The 19547-nt window shown below is 57.9% G+C and overlaps 2 protein-coding genes and 1 pseudogene across 2 annotated transcripts; all 3 read right to left on the reverse strand.

Moving 5' to 3' along the window:
- Positions 1–1516: 1516 nt before the first annotated feature.
- LOC137672730 (protocadherin gamma-B5-like) lies at positions 1517–4634 on the reverse strand. Its single transcript, XM_068417129.1, has 2 exons — positions 2211–4634; positions 1517–1528 (listed from the first exon to the last, which is right to left on the reverse strand). Exons 1-2 carry the CDS (start codon positions 4632–4634, stop codon positions 1517–1519), a joined length of 2436 nt encoding a protein of 811 aa, XP_068273230.1.
- A 7464-nt stretch (positions 4635–12098) lies between these two features.
- LOC137672731 (protocadherin gamma-A12-like) lies at positions 12099–14627 on the reverse strand. The gene has a single exon (XM_068417130.1). The coding sequence runs from the start codon at positions 14625–14627 to the stop codon at positions 12099–12101; it is 2529 nt and encodes an 842-aa protein (XP_068273231.1).
- Positions 14628–15939: 1312 nt separating this feature from the next.
- On the reverse strand, positions 15940–19547 carry LOC137672732 (protocadherin gamma-B5 pseudogene; annotated as a pseudogene).

Raw genomic sequence — 19547 nt, forward strand, 5'->3', positions numbered from 1 at the left:
CGCGCCGCACCACCGCCGGCACCACCGCCTCCGACCAAGGATTCCTCGCCGCGTCACCTCTCGCCGCTGCCGCCGGCCCCTCCGCCTCGCCGCAGCACGGCTGCGCACCGCGGGGACGCTCGCACACCGCCCGCTCGCCGAGCCAGCAGCCAGCGAGCGAGCGAGCCGGGCCGCAGCGGGCGGGGCTGCCTGCACCGCTCCGGCCTTCCTCTCGCTCCTCCTCGGTCAACAGCGGCGCCCGCAGCCTCCTCCCGGCACTGCAGGCACCGACCGCTGCCGAGCGCTGCCCGCCCTGCCTGGCCCCGCACAGCTCGCGGGGCCGGGACAGTCGCCGCGGGGGCACCGCTGCCCGCCCAGCCGGGATCTCCTGCCTTGGCTTTTCTCCAGCCCATCTCTTCGGTCATCCTCGAGGCCATCACGACCAGGAGGAAGGCAGAGGCCCCGTGTTCGGGTTGTTGTTACCGCACGGGAAAATTGACTTGCTAATGGCCATATGTGTAAAGTAAAACAGCAGCTGTGAAATGCCGTGAGCCTTATCCCGTTATTCCAAAAGCACAATCTCCACCACGAGTTGCACAGCTTTTGCAGCAGTCGTCGCTGAATGACTTTCTCTCCCTCTTTCTGCAGATCAAAAGTGCGTCACACTGCAATGCCACCGGCCACATTAACTCCCCACATCCCGCTCAATAGCACAAGGCAGCAATTAGGATCCCCCCTCAAATTGAGACCCGTGATTTCCTACATTGTGGGGGTTTTTTTCTAAGCCATGTTTTTTTTTTTTTTTGACGCTGCAACATCAGCATTGTCACGGAGGTGATCACAACCAGGAGGAAGGCAGAGGCCTCCTGTGGTCACGTTCTTCTACCGCACAGGAAAAGTGACTTGCTTATGGCGATATATGTAAAGTAATTAATGAAGTAAAATATATTTTCTTAATATGACGTGCAGAAAATTACGAGTCTTATCCCATTCGTCCAAAATCACAACGCCCACCACAGTCTTTTTTAGCTGTCATGCTTCAATGATTGGTACAAGGATAGCAAAAGAAAACAGGCTCGGAAATAAAACATGTGATATTCAGACACACACCTCCGGAGTAACAGAGGTATCAGGCACATTAACCATAGCAGTAGGAACTCCTCTTCTTTAAATAATTCAGTTCATATGGAACATGGTCTAAATTAACTACTCCATCACCACTGACGGAGATCAGACATTTGAAGGCTGAAGAAGGTGGGGTCAATCCACTGAAATTGAAACACCACCCCCCTAAGCCCGTACAGCTCCTGAGGAGGTGGGGCTGCTCGGGCACCTGCCATGGGCTCAGGGGTTTCTGCCCAGGAGAGCTTCCTGAGAACGCAGTACAGAGGAGGCTGCCCCGCTACTCGGAAATTGTTCTCTCCCACCCAGCCCCGTTTGAAGCCGAGAGACTGAATTGCTCAACCAGGTCCAAGCACCTGTCCTTGGAAAAGAGGAAAGGGGTTCAGAAAAGAAGACTTTTTTTTGAGATCCCATTTTACGCCTTCACCTGTGTTTGAAAGACAGATCAGGAACGAAAAAAAGGAGGGAACTACCACCCAGGGTAGAAGAAAAAAAAGAAATAACTTCACAAAGAACTCGGAAAAATCATGCCTGGATAAAATTTATCCGTCCCATTCCTGCTGCCATTCCTGTAGCAGCATTCCCTCAAAAGATGGGAGGGCACAAGGCTGAAGAGGGGAACATTCAGTTGGGAGGAATACTCTGTAACTTCTCTACTCATCGAGCCACACGCACCTTTCTTTCGGAAACAGCATTAACCAGCCGTTATGCATCCAACTATCAACCAGATCCAAGTACATCGGTTTGTGAAAAAAAGCCGATAGGGAAAGAATAATCTCCAAGAACAATCATCCACCACATTTTCCCAACTCCGTCATGCAGAATCATTAATTTACCGCGTTCGCTGTTAATAATTAAAACTAATTCAAAGTTGTAGTCAAAATCTCTCAGTGAACCTGAACGTGTGACCACCGAAAAAACAAGAAGTGCCGCCACTACCTGCCTGATGTGAGTGCAAGGGGTATACCCCGTTCCTTATTTCATTCCTTTCTTCACAAAGACACGGATCAGCACTGCCCATCCACACCACCCACGGAAAACCCAGGGGAAAAGGGACGGCGATGCGGAAAGTCTCGAGGATAAAAGCGAGAGCGTGCGGGCTTACAGACCTGCGGGGCGTCGCGGTCCGCGGGCGGCTCTCCCGCGCCGGCGCTGCTGCTCGGGCTCCGCTTCCCGCACGGCTCCCCGCCGACGAGCTCCTCCGCCGACACGCTGGGCAGCGGCGGCGGCAGCCAAGCGGCCTCGGCCACGGCGCGGCCCGGCGCCACGCACAGGTTGTAGGAGTAGGGCAAGGTGCCCTCGCAGAAGTCGGCCGGGAAGGCGGCGCCGGGCACGGAGAAGCGCTGCGCGCCCAGGCAGCGCAGGACGGCGGGCGGCCCGGCCCGGCGCAGCCGCGCCAGCACGGCCAGCGCCACGCTGAGCAGGAACAGGGCGGAGAGCAGCGCCAGCGCCAGCACCAGGTACAACTGCAGCTCCGCCGCCGCCTCGCCGCCCGCCGCCCGCTCGCCCAGCTCCGGCAGCGCCTCCTGCACGCTCTCGCCCAGCACCACGTGCAGCGTGGCCGTGGCCGACAGCGCCGGCTGCCCGTGGTCCCTCACCACGGCCACCAGCCGCTGCTTGGCCGCGTCCCGCTCCGACACGGCCCGCGCCGTGCGCACCTCGCCGCTGTGCAGCCCCACGCGGAACAGCGCCGGCTCCGCCGCCTGCACCAGCTCGTACGACAGCCACGCGTTGCGCCCCGCGTCCGCGTCCACCGCCACCACCTTGGCCACCACGTACCCGGCCTCGGCCGACCGCGGCACCACCTCGAACGGCGCCACAGCCGCGCCCGCCCCCGCCGCGCCCGCCGCCGGCCACAGCACCCGCGGCGCGTTGTCGTTGCGGTCCAGCACGAACACGCGCACCGTCGCCGTCGAGCTCCGCGCCGGCGCCCCGCCGTCCTGCGCCCGCACTGCCACCGCGAACTCGCGGCACTGCTCGTAGTCGAAGGAGCGCTGCGCGTACACCGCGCCGCTCCGCGCCTCCACCGACACGTACGGCGCCGCGCCCGCGCTGCCGCCCGCCACCCAGTAGCTCACGCGCCCGTTGGCGCCCGCGTCCGCGTCCCGCGCGAGCACGCGCACCACCGCCGCGCCCGCCGCGTTGTTCTCCGCCACGTACGCGCTGTACTCGGCCTCCTCGAACACCGGCGCGTTGTCGTTCACGTCCGACACCTCCAGCACCAGCTCGGCGCGGCTCGACAGCGACGGGCTGCCCCGGTCCATGGCCACCACCGTCACCCGGTGCTCGGCCGCCTGCTCACGGTCCAGCTCGCTCGCCGTCACCACCTTGTACGACCCGCCCGACGACGCCACGAGCGACAGCGGCGCCTCGCCCGACAGCTCGCACGACACGTGACCGTTCTCCCCGGAGTCCCGGTCCTTCACGTTCAAGAGGGCCACCACCGTGCCGACCGCTGCGTCCTCGGGCACCGGGCTCGACACCGACAACACGGTGATTTCGGGCGCGTTGTCGTTCTCGTCGCTGATGTCTATTTGCAGTTCGCAGTGAGCCGTGAACCCTCCGCCATCCGTCGCCTTCAGGCCGAAGTTATATTTGCTCTTCTCCTCGAAATCGAGCGGCCCCGCCGTCCGCACCTCGCCGCTGTCGCTGTCGACGCTGAACAACGCGCGGACGCTGTCCGGGACGTTGCCGAACGAGTAGGACACCCGCCCGTTCGAGCCCGCGTCCGCATCCGTGGCCCGCGCCCGCAGCACCACCGACCCCGCCGGCACATTCTCCCGCACTCGCGCCTCGTACACGCTTTTGCTGAACACGGGCGCGTTGTCGTTGGCGTCAGACACGTTGACGCGAACCTGGACACTCCCGGACCTCACGGGGTCCCCGCCATCCACCGCCGTCAGCACCAGCTCAAAGGAGCTCTGCTTCTCCCGGTCCAGCGCTCTCTCCAGCACTAATTCCGGCTGCTTCTTTCCACCCGAGATCTCCTTCACGGCCAGAGCGAAGGTCGGGTTGGTAGTGAGCTGGTAAGTCAGCAGAGAGTTGCTGCCCACGTCCGCGTCTCGGGCCATCTCTAGCGGAAAACGAGCACCGGGAAGGATCCATTCACCGATCTCGAGGTCCAGAGCAGCCTTGCTGAAGGTCGGGGAGTTGTCGTTGACGTCCTGGATGGCCACCTCGACGTGGAAAACGTTGAGCGGGTTCTGCACCAGCGCCTCGAAGCTGACGGAGCAGGACGCCGACTCGCCGCACAGCTCCTCCCGGTCCAGCCTCTCGCTCACGTACAGCTCCCCGCTCTCCCCGCTCACGCCGAAGTAGGGCTTCTCCGCGCTGAGCCGCAGCTTGCGTGCCGGCAGCTCGGCCGGGCTCAGCCCCAGGTCCCGCGCCAGCGGCCCCACCAGCGAGCCTCTGCCCAGCTCCTCGGCGATGGCGTAGCGGAGCCGCTCGCCCGCCGCCCCGCACCACAAGCCCAGCAGCAAAGCGGGCAGCAGCACTCGCCCGCCCGCTCGCCGCCGCCCCTGCCTGCTCGCCATTCTCGGCAGCGCTCGCCGCGCTCCTCGCTCCTGCCGCTGCCCTCCGCCCTCCAGCCGCTCTCCGCAGCGAGCGCAGGGGCCCCCGCACGGCAGCGAGCTCGGCGCCGCCTCGGACGCCGCTGCTCCCCGCGCCGCCTCTCGCCTCTGCTGCCCGGGCCGCTGCCGCTCTGCCCGGCGCCGGCCGAGCGAGCAGCCTGCGGGGGCAGGACGCTGCGGCGGCTCCGGCTGCGGCTGCGGCTCCAGCGCCGGTGCGCGGCGGCCAACAGCGGCACCCGGAGGCGGCGCGACGCCACCGCAGCCGACCGATGGCCGCGCTCACGGGGACCTTAGCTTGGAACCGGTCTCTAGCGACTGCACCAGCTTGGGATGTCTCGCTTTTGTTAGAGTTAGGGAACAGAATTCCAAGGCGTTTGAAACTGAGACACGCTGTCACATACTTTTAGGTCCCCTCCTTGAGTCGCAATGAGCATCTTAAGGAAATATTCACAGCGGAGCAATAAAGGCACTCAGCTGTCCTTAATGAAATCAAGAGGGGACTATAAAGCACTACACAATTTTAGAGCTGCGGAAGACGTTCTTTTCAATGCTGCTTTCCTTCCCTGCAACGAATATCAAGAAGGAAATACTAATGCCTGAGTAATCAGTAAGTAATTAGAAACAAAACAAAGCAAAAATAATGTCATTCCTTTCATGCTTGATCTGCAAAAGGTTTCCATCTTCCCTGCATTTCTTCCTTTTGCTCATGTAAGTCTCTGACATTTGTCTTGTTCTTAAATTTTTTTCTAGGGAGGAGAACAATTACACTGAGAAACACATCACCCCAAAGGCAATGTGTATAGCTCGATGCTGAGACAGCAGAATAACCTTTAAAATTTTGTTTCTGATTCACAAAAGTTTCTTAGTTTCCATCTCCATAGTTGAGGGGCTGACAATGGGAAAGTGCAAGGCCGGGTCAAGTATTTCATGGAACCATAGAATGGTTTGGGTTGGAAGGGACTTTTACAGATCATCTAGCCTACCCTTTTTCCATGGGCAGGGACACCCTTCAAAAGATCACGTTGCTCAAAGCCCCATCCAACCTGACCTTGAACCCTTGAATGATCGGGCTTGCACAACTTTCTGGGCAACCTGTTCCAGTGCCTCACCAGCCTCATCATAAAATATTTCTTCATTATGTCCAATCAAATCCTACCCTCTTTCAGTTTAAAACTGTTGCCCCTTGTCCTGTCACAAGAGGCCCTGGTAAAAAGTCTTTCTCTGTCTTTCTTTTACACTCCATTTATATATAGAAAAGGCGCAATAAGGTCTCCCAGAGCCTTCTCCTCTCCAGGCTGAAGAACCTCAACTCTCTCTGCCCTTCTTCACAGCAGAGGTGTTCCAGCCCTTTGACAATTTTCATGGTCCTTCTCTGGACCTACTCCAAGATATCCATGTCTTTTCAATACTGTGGACCCTAGAGCTGCACATTGCCACCTCATGTCCCATCTGTCACACACCAGTACCCTCAAGTCCTTCTCGAAAAGGCTGCTCTCAGTCCCACAGTCTGTATTCATACTGGGGATTGCCCCGACGCAGGTGAAGGGCCTTCCATCTGGCCTTGTTGAACTCCATGGGGATCACATGGGCCCACTCCTCCAGCCTGTCAAGGTCCTGCTTCATGGCATCCCTTCCTTTGCTCAAATCAACTGCACCACTCAGCTTGGTGTTGTCTGCAAACTTGCTGAAGGTGCACTCAATTCCACTGCCTATGAAGATACTAAATAGTACTGGTCCCAGTACGGACCCTTGAGGGACACCACACGTTACTGGTTTCCACTTGGACATTCAGCCATTGATAACTCTTTGGACATGGCCACCCAGCCATCTATCTAACAGACCATCTGTCAAACCCATACCTCTCCAACTGAGTGGCCACCAAGTTCTGGGGGACCATGTGTGGGACACCCTGCACACATTCTCCAACTGCCCCCAGTCTGTTCATGGAAACCTTGGCTGGGCTGGGTTGCCACTTTACACTTTGAGGACTGCACTAGAGATGGTTTTGCTTTCTTTCACTACAGACAAGTGCACCTGGGTGAGCACACTCATGTCTATGAAACGGTTCCTCTTTACAGCTGTCAACATCAAAGGTGTACATGGGAACTGCACCTGCACTCAGAAAATTGGAACAGATGTGACCTTCCCTGTTTCATCAGACACCCTGGGGTCAAACTGTAGCTCATGACAAGCAGCAAGGCAAGAGCTAGAAGCAAACAGAAATGAGCAGATCCGGTGGAATAACATTTCTTAGGCCAAACTTCTTGAGCAGATGTAACTCAATTTGCATGGTACTCCATTAGACACACGGCTGTGTTAACTACGACAAGCAAGGAAATGACCATCTGTTCTTCTATAGGAGTGGTCATCCAAAGAGACTGGGTCAGCAAACTAATGGCTTAGGGGGAGTCTCCTCCCCTCATTTATCACACACACTGTTCCACAGAGATGTGACTTCTACTAAGGTCATGTTTACATCTATTCCCCACCCACAACAGCAGAACACAAAGATCCCCTCACCTCTCCTGCCTTTCACACCCGCTGTAGCATGAGCAAGAGGCACTAACACACAACGCATTGCTAAATGAAGGTCTGATCATAATGACAAGTAAACTTGTGTACGTTGTAGACCAGGAAATGAAAAAAACCAACATAAATCAGACAAACAAGGCAAGGAAGCATTAAAAGACAAAGTGTTGTCAGAAAAACTCACCTGGAGGACGTGTCAGTCTTCACTGCGGGTGTTGAAATTCATCCCTGAGAGGAACTGAAAGTCATTCATATCTCGAGCTGCAAGTGCGGCCGTAAAGTCTTACTCTGGACTACATAGTAGGGCCGTTATTTTAAGAAATACTCATCAGCTCTCAGCAATTTTTTTCTACTGTATGGCCTGCTCATCTCCCACCAATATGAAGCCATAAGTGTAAACACCTTATCCCGAGCCTCTTTCTCAAGCTAAGTCTTCTGACAAATTACAACAGGTTCTCTTTCAGCTTCTGCTTCATTTTCCTCACACATAAAATTCTCTCTTACGTGGCTGAAGTAAGTATTTGCTGCAAATCAACACTCACAGTTTCAAATGCAACAGCAGTACCCAGAAATGGGGAAAAGGAACCACATCCCAATGTTCCATGAAACAGACAGATGGATAAAGGAGATCTCACACAGGAATTATGAGCCATTCTACCCATGCATCAGCATTCTACACACACACTTATTGCAGAAATACCTTGTTGCTGGAGGACTACATTGCCTTTCAGGACAGAGAAACCAGGACCCCAGCACGAATGGCACCAGGCATGAAATGAAAGCATTGCTCAGCCATAACCGCATCGACCCATCTAGTTTCCTAGTTCAAAGCCAGCCTCTCGCCCTCCTTGCTCTGCATTCACAGCCTTTAGTGGCACCACAGACAATATCCAATATTTTGGCCATATGTCAGCCACCAGCAAAAGAGCATTTCATTCAGCGACATTTTAGGAAAACAGAAGTATATCAAAGTCTTTGTCTTGGCAGATGAACACCTTCAAGGTATGCATGGAAAATGCTCCCCCAGCCCAACAGTTATAAGAGATCTTTCAGCATTTTAGGAGTTACCAGCCACGATGAGGCCCTGCTTTAGACCTGGATGACAATCAAGGCAAGAATGGCAAACCTACAGATGTGAAGGAATCATAGCTTCATGTTTCAGATTATGTCAGCTGTAGAAGCTACACAAGGACAGTATCTAGTTGGTAGAAAGAGCACAGGAGGCTCACGCAGGAGCTCACACCATAGACGACAGCCACAGGAACTCAGTGCAATTTCTTTGGACAATAAAATGGGGAAAACTCATGGAACCATGTCTGTGGGCCCCATATAACAAGCAGGACAAGCTGAACCTTTAATCCGATCTTTCACGCATTTCAAATTATACCACAGCAAACTTCTTCACATGCCTTGTCTCTGGACTGACAGAATTTTTCACCCTGCCCAAACATCACGCAACAGGAAAGCTGCCTTTGCACACAGACACTCTTGAAGGAAAAGTTGCAGGCACAGATTCTCTGTACTGGGAACAAGGATCACAACATGGATGCATGCCAAGAGATTTCTCTGCTCATCACATTAATTGGAAGTAATGTAAAATGTTCTCAAGTGCATAAGCGATATGCAGCTCCAAAAAAGACACTGTCATCAAGGTATCAACTGAAAGACACCATCGTCCTACTTCAGCACATGGGCTACTTGGAAGATACGTGATGCTCAAATCTTAACATAAAGTGTACACCTATGCTCAAAAACTACCATTCACTGGAAACATTGTGCAACAGGAAAGCAAACTGATGAACCCCCAACGTGGCTGGTTGCAGATCAAGCAAGGTGATATCCAAAAACAAGACGCCTTCACACTCATTTTCAGAAGGGCAGCAATGAACCCTGGGAACTAACAAAACACGTGCCTTGTCTCCACCACTACCTCCTCACACACAGCACCCCCAAGACTCTCCTCAAACCCTTCACAGATTGCATGGTTCTCAATCATCTTCATCATTTCCAGATAGACTCCATCCAAAGAAAAGTTGCACAGACAACTTCTCATTTACCATAGATAGCGGTTGACTTCTCACCATGTGTATGTGACAAGCAAGAGCATTTCTTCCAGTGACATTTTAAGGAAATACGTCCATGAAATCTTTCTCTTTACAGCAGTAGACACGAAAGGCCCGTCCGGGACAGTCAGACAAATGTAACAGTTGTGATCTTCCACACATTATCACAGACAAATGCCCACCTTCAAATCATTACAACGAGTAAGGCAAGAAAGTAACAGCTGCAGAATGGATGGGATCAGAACATCCTCTTCATGATAATGGCATATAGAGTAGGCACATAATCCAGGTATTTAGTACCTAACGAATACACAGTTTGCTCCTCCCAAAGCACCCGTTATGACATTTGTCACATGTACACAATTAAGCTGATAGTTAAGAATTGATGACAACCTGCGAACACACAGGAAGAACCTCCCAGGGCTCCCAGTACAACTGGCATAACATGTCTTCTAGCGAAACTTACCTGGGTAGAGCAAACATTGCATGATACTACAGCAGGACACTGAGCAGGGAAAGGAGCAAAGCACGTCTCTTGGGTCCTTCCACAGTCCCTCACACACACCTTCCAGGACTCAACTCTCCAACCCTTCACAACTTCCATGATGTCCTTTGACCCTCATGATTCTCAAGCACAGATCATCAAAAGACCAATTGCAAGGTCATTTCTCTTCAACATGCACCACTATCACACCATGGACTTCACACAGATGTCTTCACAGATCTGTACTAAGAAGGAAGGGATGTCTTCAGACAAAACAAAACAAAAAAAAACCAACATAAAAAACCGGCTTCTTTGAAAGCAAAAGAGAAGCTGTCCTCCAGAAAAGACTGGGTCAGTGAACATCTGCATAGGAGCAATCTCCCCCTCCCACACTTTGAATCTCTCCCCTCCCACCCTCGTACAGCTCTTGCAGTAGCATGTATTTCAAGTCAAGACATATTCAGCTCCGTTTTAAATAGGTCAACCTTAAAAGATGGGAAAGAAGCAAAACACATTTCCCGTTCCCTCCAATAGCGCTTCCCATGCAGCCACCCAAAGACTTTCTTAAATAGTCACACATTTTACGATTCTCTTTCATCTTCCTAACAGGCAGACAGACATTGTCAAGGGCCCATTCTGCCACCGCATGGACCAATGCAAAGACATTCCGTTGCTCCCCACTTTATCATGGAGAAACAGAAAGGCTGAGAAGAGTAGGAACGATGAGCAGCTAAATTATACATTGAGCCATTAACGTTCCATTTCTGATCCTACTCAAGCACAGTTCCTGTCGGGAAGGTGTATGACCCTCCTAATAAGGGAAACTTCCATTTGCTAATACTGCAATTCATCCGTTCAGAGGAGTTAATACTGACAGGAAAACCGGTATTACACATGTCAGGGGACAAAATAAATAACGACCTGGTGCATCATAAAACCACATGATGCTACAGACAACAGTCTCTCACATACTCTCGTATCCCAGGACTCCCCAACCCTTCAACTTCCGTGATGTTCTTTCACCCTCATAATTTACAAGCACTTGTCATAAACAGCCAATTGCCCAGACCATTTCTCTTCAGCATGCATTAGGACCACCAGCGGACTTCACATAGATATTTTACATCTCTCTACTGAGATGAAGATACATTGTCTCCTAGCTAGACTTCACAGAAGAAACATCAAGGGTCTCAAAGTAAAAGAGGAGCCGTCCTCGAGAAGACACTGGGTCAGCAAACAGCGTGTTAACACAGTAACTACATGATAAAAACACAAAGCCATCGAAAGAATAACTCCACAGACAGATTCTCCTTGCCATGGATAATCTTTGACTTCTCAGCACGTGTATGTGAAGAGCAAGAGCATTTCTTCCAGTGACAGTTTAAAGAAACACATCTACGAAAGTTATTCTGTTTATAGCAGTAAACATGGAAGGCACATACAGACACGGACAGTCAGACATATGTACCAGCTCTGATCTTCCACACATTATCACGGACAAAGGCCCACCTTTAGCTCATCACAAGGAGCAAGATAAGAAGTTAACACATGCAGAAAGAAAGGGATGACAACAGACTCTTCTAAATGATGGCATTTAGAGAAGAAACATAATGCAGTTATTGAGTAGTGAATAAATAATTGATTGGCTCCTGCTAAAGCTCCCCTCCTGGCATTTATAATTACTACAGAATTATCCTATTAGTTAAATACATCATCACAATCTGCAGAAAACAGAGGAGGAATCTCCCAGGGTACCAATACAGCTGGAGTAAAGTGTCTTAGGCCAAACTTACTGGGGAAGAAGAAACTCACATTGAATGATACTACAGCTGGACACTGAGCAGGGAAAGGAGCGAACCATATTGCTTGGGCCCTACAACACCCAGTCACATACTCTCGTCTCCAATTCTTCATGACTTCTGTGGTGTTCTTTTACCCTCATAATTCTCAAGCACATATTATCAAAGGGCCAGTTGCCCAGACCATTTCTCTTCAGCAAGCACTAGCATCACCCACAGACTTCACATAGATATATTTACATCTCTGTACTAAGATGAAGATAACTACATGTATCCTGATAACAACACTGCACAGAACAAACATCAAGAATCGAAATGTGGAAGAGGGGCAGTCGTCTAGGAGACACTGGGTCAGCAAACAGCGTGTTAACACAGTAACGACGTGATAAAAACACAAAGCCCCTCTCTAACGAAACTCACGCCAACAGCAGCCTCACTTCCCCCGCCTCCCACACCAGCTGTAACGCTGAGTAACGGTCCCACGTTCACCTCCCCGCAGCAAGAGGCACCAGCACTCAGCGCACTCCTCAACGAACCTTCGCCTTCCCTGGAACTAAACCTCCCTCCGCAGGACGCAGAGCCCAGGGGGAAAGGGCACAGAAGCGGAAGAGGAGCAAGTGCGGTGCGAGGAACTCACCGGGGCAGCGTCGGGGTCGGCACGGCGGGCGCCGGCAGGGTCCTCCCCGAGCAGCGGCGCGGGCTCGTCGGGCAGCGGCCGGGCCGGGAGCGTGTCGCAGCAGCTGGCGGCCGACAAGCGGAGCTGGCTCTTGCGCGAGTCGGCGGTGAGCGACACCTCGTGCGAGTAGGAGTGCAGGAAGGCGCGGACGCCGTCGATGCCCACGAAGTGCGAGGCCGGGACGCCGCGCAAGGCGCCGCTGCCCGCCGCCAGCAGCTGCGAGCGCCGCCAGCGCCGCAGGCGCAGCGCCAGCAGCAGCAGCAGGAAGGCGACGAAGAGGCACGACACGGCCGCCACGGCCACCACCAGCCACCGCGTCAGCCTGCCGGCCGGCTCGCCCGGCGCCGCCGCCGCCGCGCTGCCCAGCTCCGACAGCAGCTCGGCCACGCTCTCGCCCAGCACCACCGTCAGCGTGGCCGTGGCCGACAGCGCCGGCCGCCCGTGGTCCTTCACCACCACCACCAGGCTCTGCCGCGCCGCGTCGCGGGCCAGCGGCGAGCGCGCCGTGCGCACCTCGCCGCTGTGCAGCCCCACGCGGAACAGCCCCGGCTCCGTCGCCTTCGCCAGCTCGTACGACAGCCACGCGTTCTGCCCCGCGTCCGCGTCCACCGCCACCACCTTGGCCACCAGCGCCCCGGCCTCCGCCGACCGCGGCGCCAGCTCCACGCCCGCCCAGCCCGCGCCCGACGACGACGACGACGCCGCCGCCGGCGGGTACAGCACCTGCGGCGCGTTGTCGTTCTCGTCCACGATCACCAGCCGCACCGACACGTTGCTGCTCAGCGCCGGCGCGCCGCCGTCCTCCGCCCGCACCCACAGCCCCACCTCGCGCACCTCCTCGTAGTCGAACGAGCGCAGCGCGTACAGCGCGCCCGTCTCCGCCTGCACCGACACGTACGACGACAGCAGCGCGCCCCGCACACGCCCCTCCCACAGCCGGTACCGCACGCGCGCGTTCTGCCCCCAGTCCGCGTCCCACGCCCGCACCGTCAGCACCAGCGCGCCCGCCGCGTTGTTCTCGGCCAGCCGGGCGCTGTAGCTCGCCTCCGCGAACACCGGCGCGTTGTCGTTCACGTCCAGCACCCGCAGCGCCAGCACCGCACTGCTCCACAGCGCCGGCGACCCGCCGTCCACAGCCCGCACCGTCACGTTGTACTCCGACACCTCCTCCCGGTCCAGCTCCCGCACTGTCACCACGCTGTAGTAGCTGCCCCGCGAGCTCCGCAGCCGGAACGGGAGGCCCCCGTCCATCGAGCACCGCACCTCTCCGTTCGCCCCCGAGTCCCGGTCCTGCACGTGCAGCAGGGCCACCACTGTCCCCGATGGGGCGTCCTCAGAGATCGTGCTCAGCGCCGACCGCACCGAAATCTCGGGCGCATTGTCGTTGACATCTGTCACAGTGATCACGACTTTTGCCGTGTCGAAGAGGCCGCCACCGTCATGTGCCTGCACCTCCAGTTCGTACGAGTCGCCTTCCTCGAAGTCCAGGTTCTGCATCAGCGTGATCGCTCCCGTCTCCGCGTCCAGTCGGAAAATCTGCGAGGCTTTCTCTGTAATTTTCTTCAACGAGTATTTCACGTCCCCGTTCAGCCCCTCGTCGGCGTCGGTGGCCGTGAGGGTGACGAGGGTGGAGCCCACGGGCACGTCCTCCGGCACACGCACCGTGTACTCCGCCTGGCTGAACACGGGCGCGTTGTCGTTCGCGTCCAGCACCGCCACGCGGAGCCTCCCCGTGCCCGTCCGTGCCGGCTCTCCGCCGTCGCTCGCCCTCAGCACCAGCTCGTGAAACGCCGCCGCCTCCCGGTCCAGCGCCTTCGCCAGCACCAGCTCGGGACGCTCGTCCCCGCCGGGGCCCGCCCGCACGGCCAGCGAGAAGTGCTCGTCGCCGCTCAGCTCGTAGCTCTGCACCGAATTCGGTCCCGAGTCTGGATCGTGAGCCTCGGGCAGGGGAAACCGCGATCCCGGGGCTGTCGTCTCGCTCACTCTCAGTTCTTTTTCTGCCTCTCGGAAGCTGGGGGCGTTGTCGTTAATGTCCCTGATTGCCACTTCGATTTCATAAACCTGCATTTCCCCCTCCACTATCAGCTCACAGCGCAGCACGCATTGCTGCACACTCTCGCACAGCCGCTCTCTGTCGATCCTCTCCGCCGTCACTAAATGTCCCGTCTTCTCATGGAGGGCGAAATACTGCGTCCTACCTTCGGAGACAACGCGGACGCCGCGGTCGCGCAGCGCCGGCAGGTCCAGCCGCAGGTCCTTGGCCACGTCGCCCACGAACGAGCCCTTCGGCATCTCCTCGGCAACCGAGTAGCGCAGCTGCCCCCACGCCGCCCCCCACGCCGCCCCCAGCACGCACCACAGCACGGCTCGCTCCCGCCGGCCCCACCGCCTCCCCGCCGCACACATCGCCACCGCGGCACCGCCTCCGACCAGCGATCCAGCTCTGTCTCCCACTCGCCGCTCCCGGCCGCTGCCGCCGGCCCCTCCGCCTCGCTGCAGCACGGCTCCGCACCGCGGGGACGCTCGCACACCGCCCGCCCGCCGAGCCAGCGGCCAGGGAGCGAGCGAGCGAGCCGGGCCGCAGCGGGCGGGGCTGCCTGCACCGCTCCGGCCTTCCTCTCGCTCCTCCTCGGTCAACAGCGGCGCCCGCAGCCTCCTCCCGGCACTGCAGGCACCGACCGCTGCCGAGCGCTGCCCGCCCCGCCTGGCCCCGCACAGCTCGCGGGGACGGGACAGTGGCCGCGGGGACACCGCTGCCCGCCCAGCCGGGATCTCCTGCCTTGGCTTTTCTCCAGCCCATCTCTTCGGTCGTCCTGGAGGTCATCACGACCAGGAGGAAGGCAGAGGCTTCCCGTGGGCGGGGACTTTTAATCGCATGAGAAAAATTACTTGTAGTGATGATATATGTACAGTAACATATGACGTGTGAAATACTGCAGTCCTTACCCCATTATTCCAAAAGCACAATCTCCATCATGAATTGCGCAGCTTTCTGCAGCAGTCGTGCTTTAATGACTTTTCCCTCCCCCTTTCTGCAGATCAAAAGTGCGTCATACTGGAAAGCCACCAGCCACATTAATTCCCCACGTCTCGACCAGGCAGCACAAGGGAGCAATGAAGATCCCCCCTCAAACGGAGACCCGTCATTTCTTCCATCGGCTTTTCTCTAAGCCGTGCTTTTCCTTAACGATGCGACGTTTCGTCAAGGCAATCACAACCAGAAAGAAGGCAGAGGCCTCCCCTGGGCGTGTTATTTCTACCACACGGGAAAATTTACTTACTAATGGTGATATATGTAAAGTAAAAAATAAAGTAAAACATCTTTTCTTATTATGACACGCAGAATATTACGAGTCTTATCCAATTCCTCCAAAATCACAGTCTCCACCACGGATTTTTGTAGCCGTCATGCTCGAATGATTGGTACAAGGATAGCAAAAGAAAACAGGCTCGGAAATAAAACGTGATATTCAGACACACACACACACGGAGTAACAGAGGTATCAGGCACATAAACCATAGCAGCAGGAACTCCTCTTCTTTAAATAATTCAGTTCATATGAAACATGGTCTAAATTAACTACTCCACCACCCCTGACGGAGATCAGACATTTAAAGGCTGAAGAAGGTCGGGTCAATGTACTAAATACGAAAGACGAACCCCCTAAACCCGTACAGCTCCTGAGGAGGTGGGGCTGCTCGGGCACCTGCCATGGGCTCAGGGGTTTCTGCCCAGGAGAGCTTCCTGAGAACACAGCACAGAGGAGGCTGCCCCGCTACTCGGAAATCGTTCTCTCCCACCCAGCCCCGTTTCAGGCTAAGACCGAATTCCTCCCTTTAGTAGTCCCTTGTCAACACAATCAACCATGTCCAAGCACCTTTCTTGGGGAAAAGGGGATAGGGAAAGAAGACAGGATCTGAAATACAAAAGGCGATCCCATTCTGTGACATTACCTATGTATGAAAGACAGATCAGGAATGTTAAATAAGAGGGAACTATCACCCAGGATGGAAAAAGAACCCCAGAAATAACTGCACAAAGAACTCGGAAAAATCATGCCTGGATAAAATTTATCCGTCACATTCATTGCTGCAGCAGCCTTCCCCCAAAAGATGGGAGGGCACACCGTGGTAGAGGGGCACATTCACTAGGGAGGAACAATCTGTAACTTCTCCATTCATGGAGCCACACGTACCTTTTCTTTCGGGAGCAGCATTACGGTTCTGCATCCAACTATCAACCAGGTCCAAGTACATCGGTTTGGGAAAAAAACAATCAGGATGCATGCACCACATTTTCCCACCTACGTCGTGCAGAATCATTAATTTACGGCGTTCACCGTTAGTGACTCAAGTTCTAGTTAAAATCTCTCACCTGAACCTGAACCTGTGACCACCAAAGAACCAAGAAATGCCGCCTCTACCTGCCTGATCTGAGTGGAAGCGGGATACCCCAGTCCTTTTTTCACGGAGACACGGACCAGCACTCACCCCACACACCACCCACGGAAGCCCCGGGGGAAAAGGGACGGCGGTGCAGAAAGGCTGCAGGATAACAGAGAGAGCGCGCGGGCTTACAGACCTGCGGGGCGTCGCGGTCCGCGGGCGGCTCTCCCGCGCCGGCGCTGCTGCTCGGGCTCCGCTTCCCGCACGGCTCCCCGCCGACGAGCTCCTCCGCCGACACGCTGGGCAGCGGCGGCGGCAGCCAAGCGGCCTCGGCCACGGCGCGGCCCGGCGCCACGCACAGGTTGTAGGAGTAGGGCAAGGTGCCCTCGCAGAAGTCGGCCGGGAAGGCGGCGCCGGGCACGGAGAAGCGCTGCGCGCCCAGGCAGCGCAGGACGGCGGGCGGCCCGGCCCGGCGCAGCCGCGCCAGCACGGCCAGCGCCACGCTGAGCAGGAACAGGGCGGAGAGCAGCGCCAGCGCCAGCACCAGGTACAACTGCAGCTCCGCCGCCGCCTCGCCGCCCGCCGCCCGCTCGCCCAGCTCCGGCAGCGCCTCCTGCACGCTCTCGCCCAGCACCACGTGCAGCGTGGCCGTGGCCGACAGCGCCGGCTGCCCGTGGTCCCTCACCACGGCCACCAGCCGCTGCTTGGCCGCGTCCCGCTCCGACACGGCCCGCGCCGTGCGCACCTCGCCGCTGTGCAGCCCCACGCGGAACAGCGCCGGCTCCGCCGCCTGCACCAGCTCGTACGACAGCCACGCGTTGCGCCCCGCGTCCGCGTCCACCGCCACCACCTTGGCCACCACGTACCCGGCCTCGGCCGACCGCGGCACCACCTCGAACGGCGCCACAGCCGCTCCCGCCCCCGCCGCGCCCGCGCCCGCCGCCGGCCACAGCACCCGCGGCGCGTTGTCGTTGCGGTCCAGCACGAACACGCGCACCGTCGCCGTCGAGCTCCGCGCCGGCGCCCCGCCGTCCTGCGCCCGCACCGCCACCGCGAACTCGCGGCACTGCTCGTAGTCGAAGGAGCGCTGCGCGTACACCGCGCCGCTCCGCGCCTCCACCGACACGTACGGCGCCGCGCCCGCGCTGCCGCCCGCCACCCAGTAGCTCACGCGCCCGTTGGCGCCCGCGTCCGCGTCCCGCGCGAGCACGCGCACCACCGCCGCGCCCGCCGCGTTGTTCTCCGCCACGTACGCGCTGTACTCGGCCTCCTCGAACACCGGCGCGTTGTCGTTCACGTCCGACACCTCCAGCACCAGCTCCGCGCGGCTCGACAGCGACGGGCTGCCCCGGTCCCTGGCCACCACCGTCACCCGGTGCTCGGCCGCCTGCTCACGGTCCAGCTCGCTCGCCGTCACCACCTTGAACGACCCGCCCGGCGACGCCACGAGCGACAGCGGCGCCTCGCCCGACAGCTCGCACGACATCTGACCGTTCTCCCCGGAGTCCCGGTCCTTCACGTTCAAGAGGGCCACCACCGTGCCGACCGGCGCGTCCTCGGGCACCGGGCTCGACACCGACAGCATCGTGATTTCGGGAGCGTTGTCGTTCTCGTCGCTAATATCTATCTGCACTTCGCAATGAGCCGTGAGCCCGCCGCCGTCCCTCGCCTCCAGGCTGAAGCTGTATTTGCTCTTCTCCTCGAAATCGAGCGGCCCCGCCGTCCTCACCTCGCCGCTGTCGCTGTCGACGCTGAACAACGCGCGGACGCCGTCCGGGACGTTGCCGAACGAGTAGGACACCCGCCCGTTGGAGCCTGCGTCCGCATCCGTGGCCCGCACCCGCAGCACCACCGACCCCGCCGGCACATTCTCCCGCACTCGCGCCTCGTACACGCTTTTGCTGAACACGGGCGCGTTGTCGTTGGCGTCCGACACGTTGACGCGAACCTGGACACTCCCGGACCTCACGGGGTCCCCGCCATCCACCGCCGTCAGCACCAGCTCAAAGGAGCTCTGCTTCTCCCGGTCCAACGCTCTCTCCAGCACTAATTCCGGCTGTTTCTTTCCACCCGGGATCTCCTTCACGGCCAGAGCGAAGGTCGGGTTGGTAGTGAGCTGGTAAGTCAGCAGAGAGTTGCTGCCCACGTCCGCGTCTTGAGCCGTCGGCAGCGGAAAACGAGCACCGGGAAGCGTCCATTCACCGATTTCGAGGTCCAGAGCAGCCTTGCTGAAGGTCGGGGAGTTGTCGTTGACGTCCTGGATGGCCACCTCGACGTGGAAAACGTTGAGCGGGTTCTGCACCAGCGCCTCGAAGCTGACGGAGCAGGACGCCGACTCGCCGCACAGCTCCTCCCGGTCCAGCCTCTCGCTCACGTACAGCTCCCCGCTCTCCCCGCTCACCGCCGAAGTAGGGCTTCTCCGCGCTGAGCCGCAGCTTGCGTGCCGGCAGCTCGGCCGGGCTCAGCCCCAGGTCCCGCGCCAGCGGCCCCACCAGCGAGCCTCTGCCCAGCTCCTCGGGGATGGCGTAGCGGAGCCGCTCGCCCGCCGCCCCGCACCACAAGCCCAGCAGCAGAGCGGGCAGCAGCACTCGCCCGCCCGCTCGCCACCGCCCCTGCCCCTGCCTGCTCGCCATTCTCGGCAGCGCTCGCCGCGCTCCTCGCTCCTGCCGCTGCCCTCCGCCCTCCAGCCGCTCTCCGCAGCGAGCGCAGGGGCCGCCGCACGGCAGCGAGCTCGGCGCCGCCTCGGACGCCGCTGCTCCCCGCGCCGCCTCTCGCCTCTGCTGCCCGGGCCGCTGCCGCTCTGCCCGGCGCCGGCCGAGCGAGCAGCCTGCGGGGACAGGACGCTGCGGCGGCTCCGGCTGCGGCTGCGGCTCCAGCGCCGGTGCGCGGCGGCCAACAGCGGCACCCGGAGGCGGCGCGACGCCACCGCAGCCGCCCCAT

This window comes from Nyctibius grandis, chromosome 22, assembly GCF_013368605.1.
Source record: "Nyctibius grandis isolate bNycGra1 chromosome 22, bNycGra1.pri, whole genome shotgun sequence".
Lineage (NCBI taxonomy): Eukaryota > Metazoa > Chordata > Aves > Nyctibiiformes > Nyctibiidae > Nyctibius > Nyctibius grandis.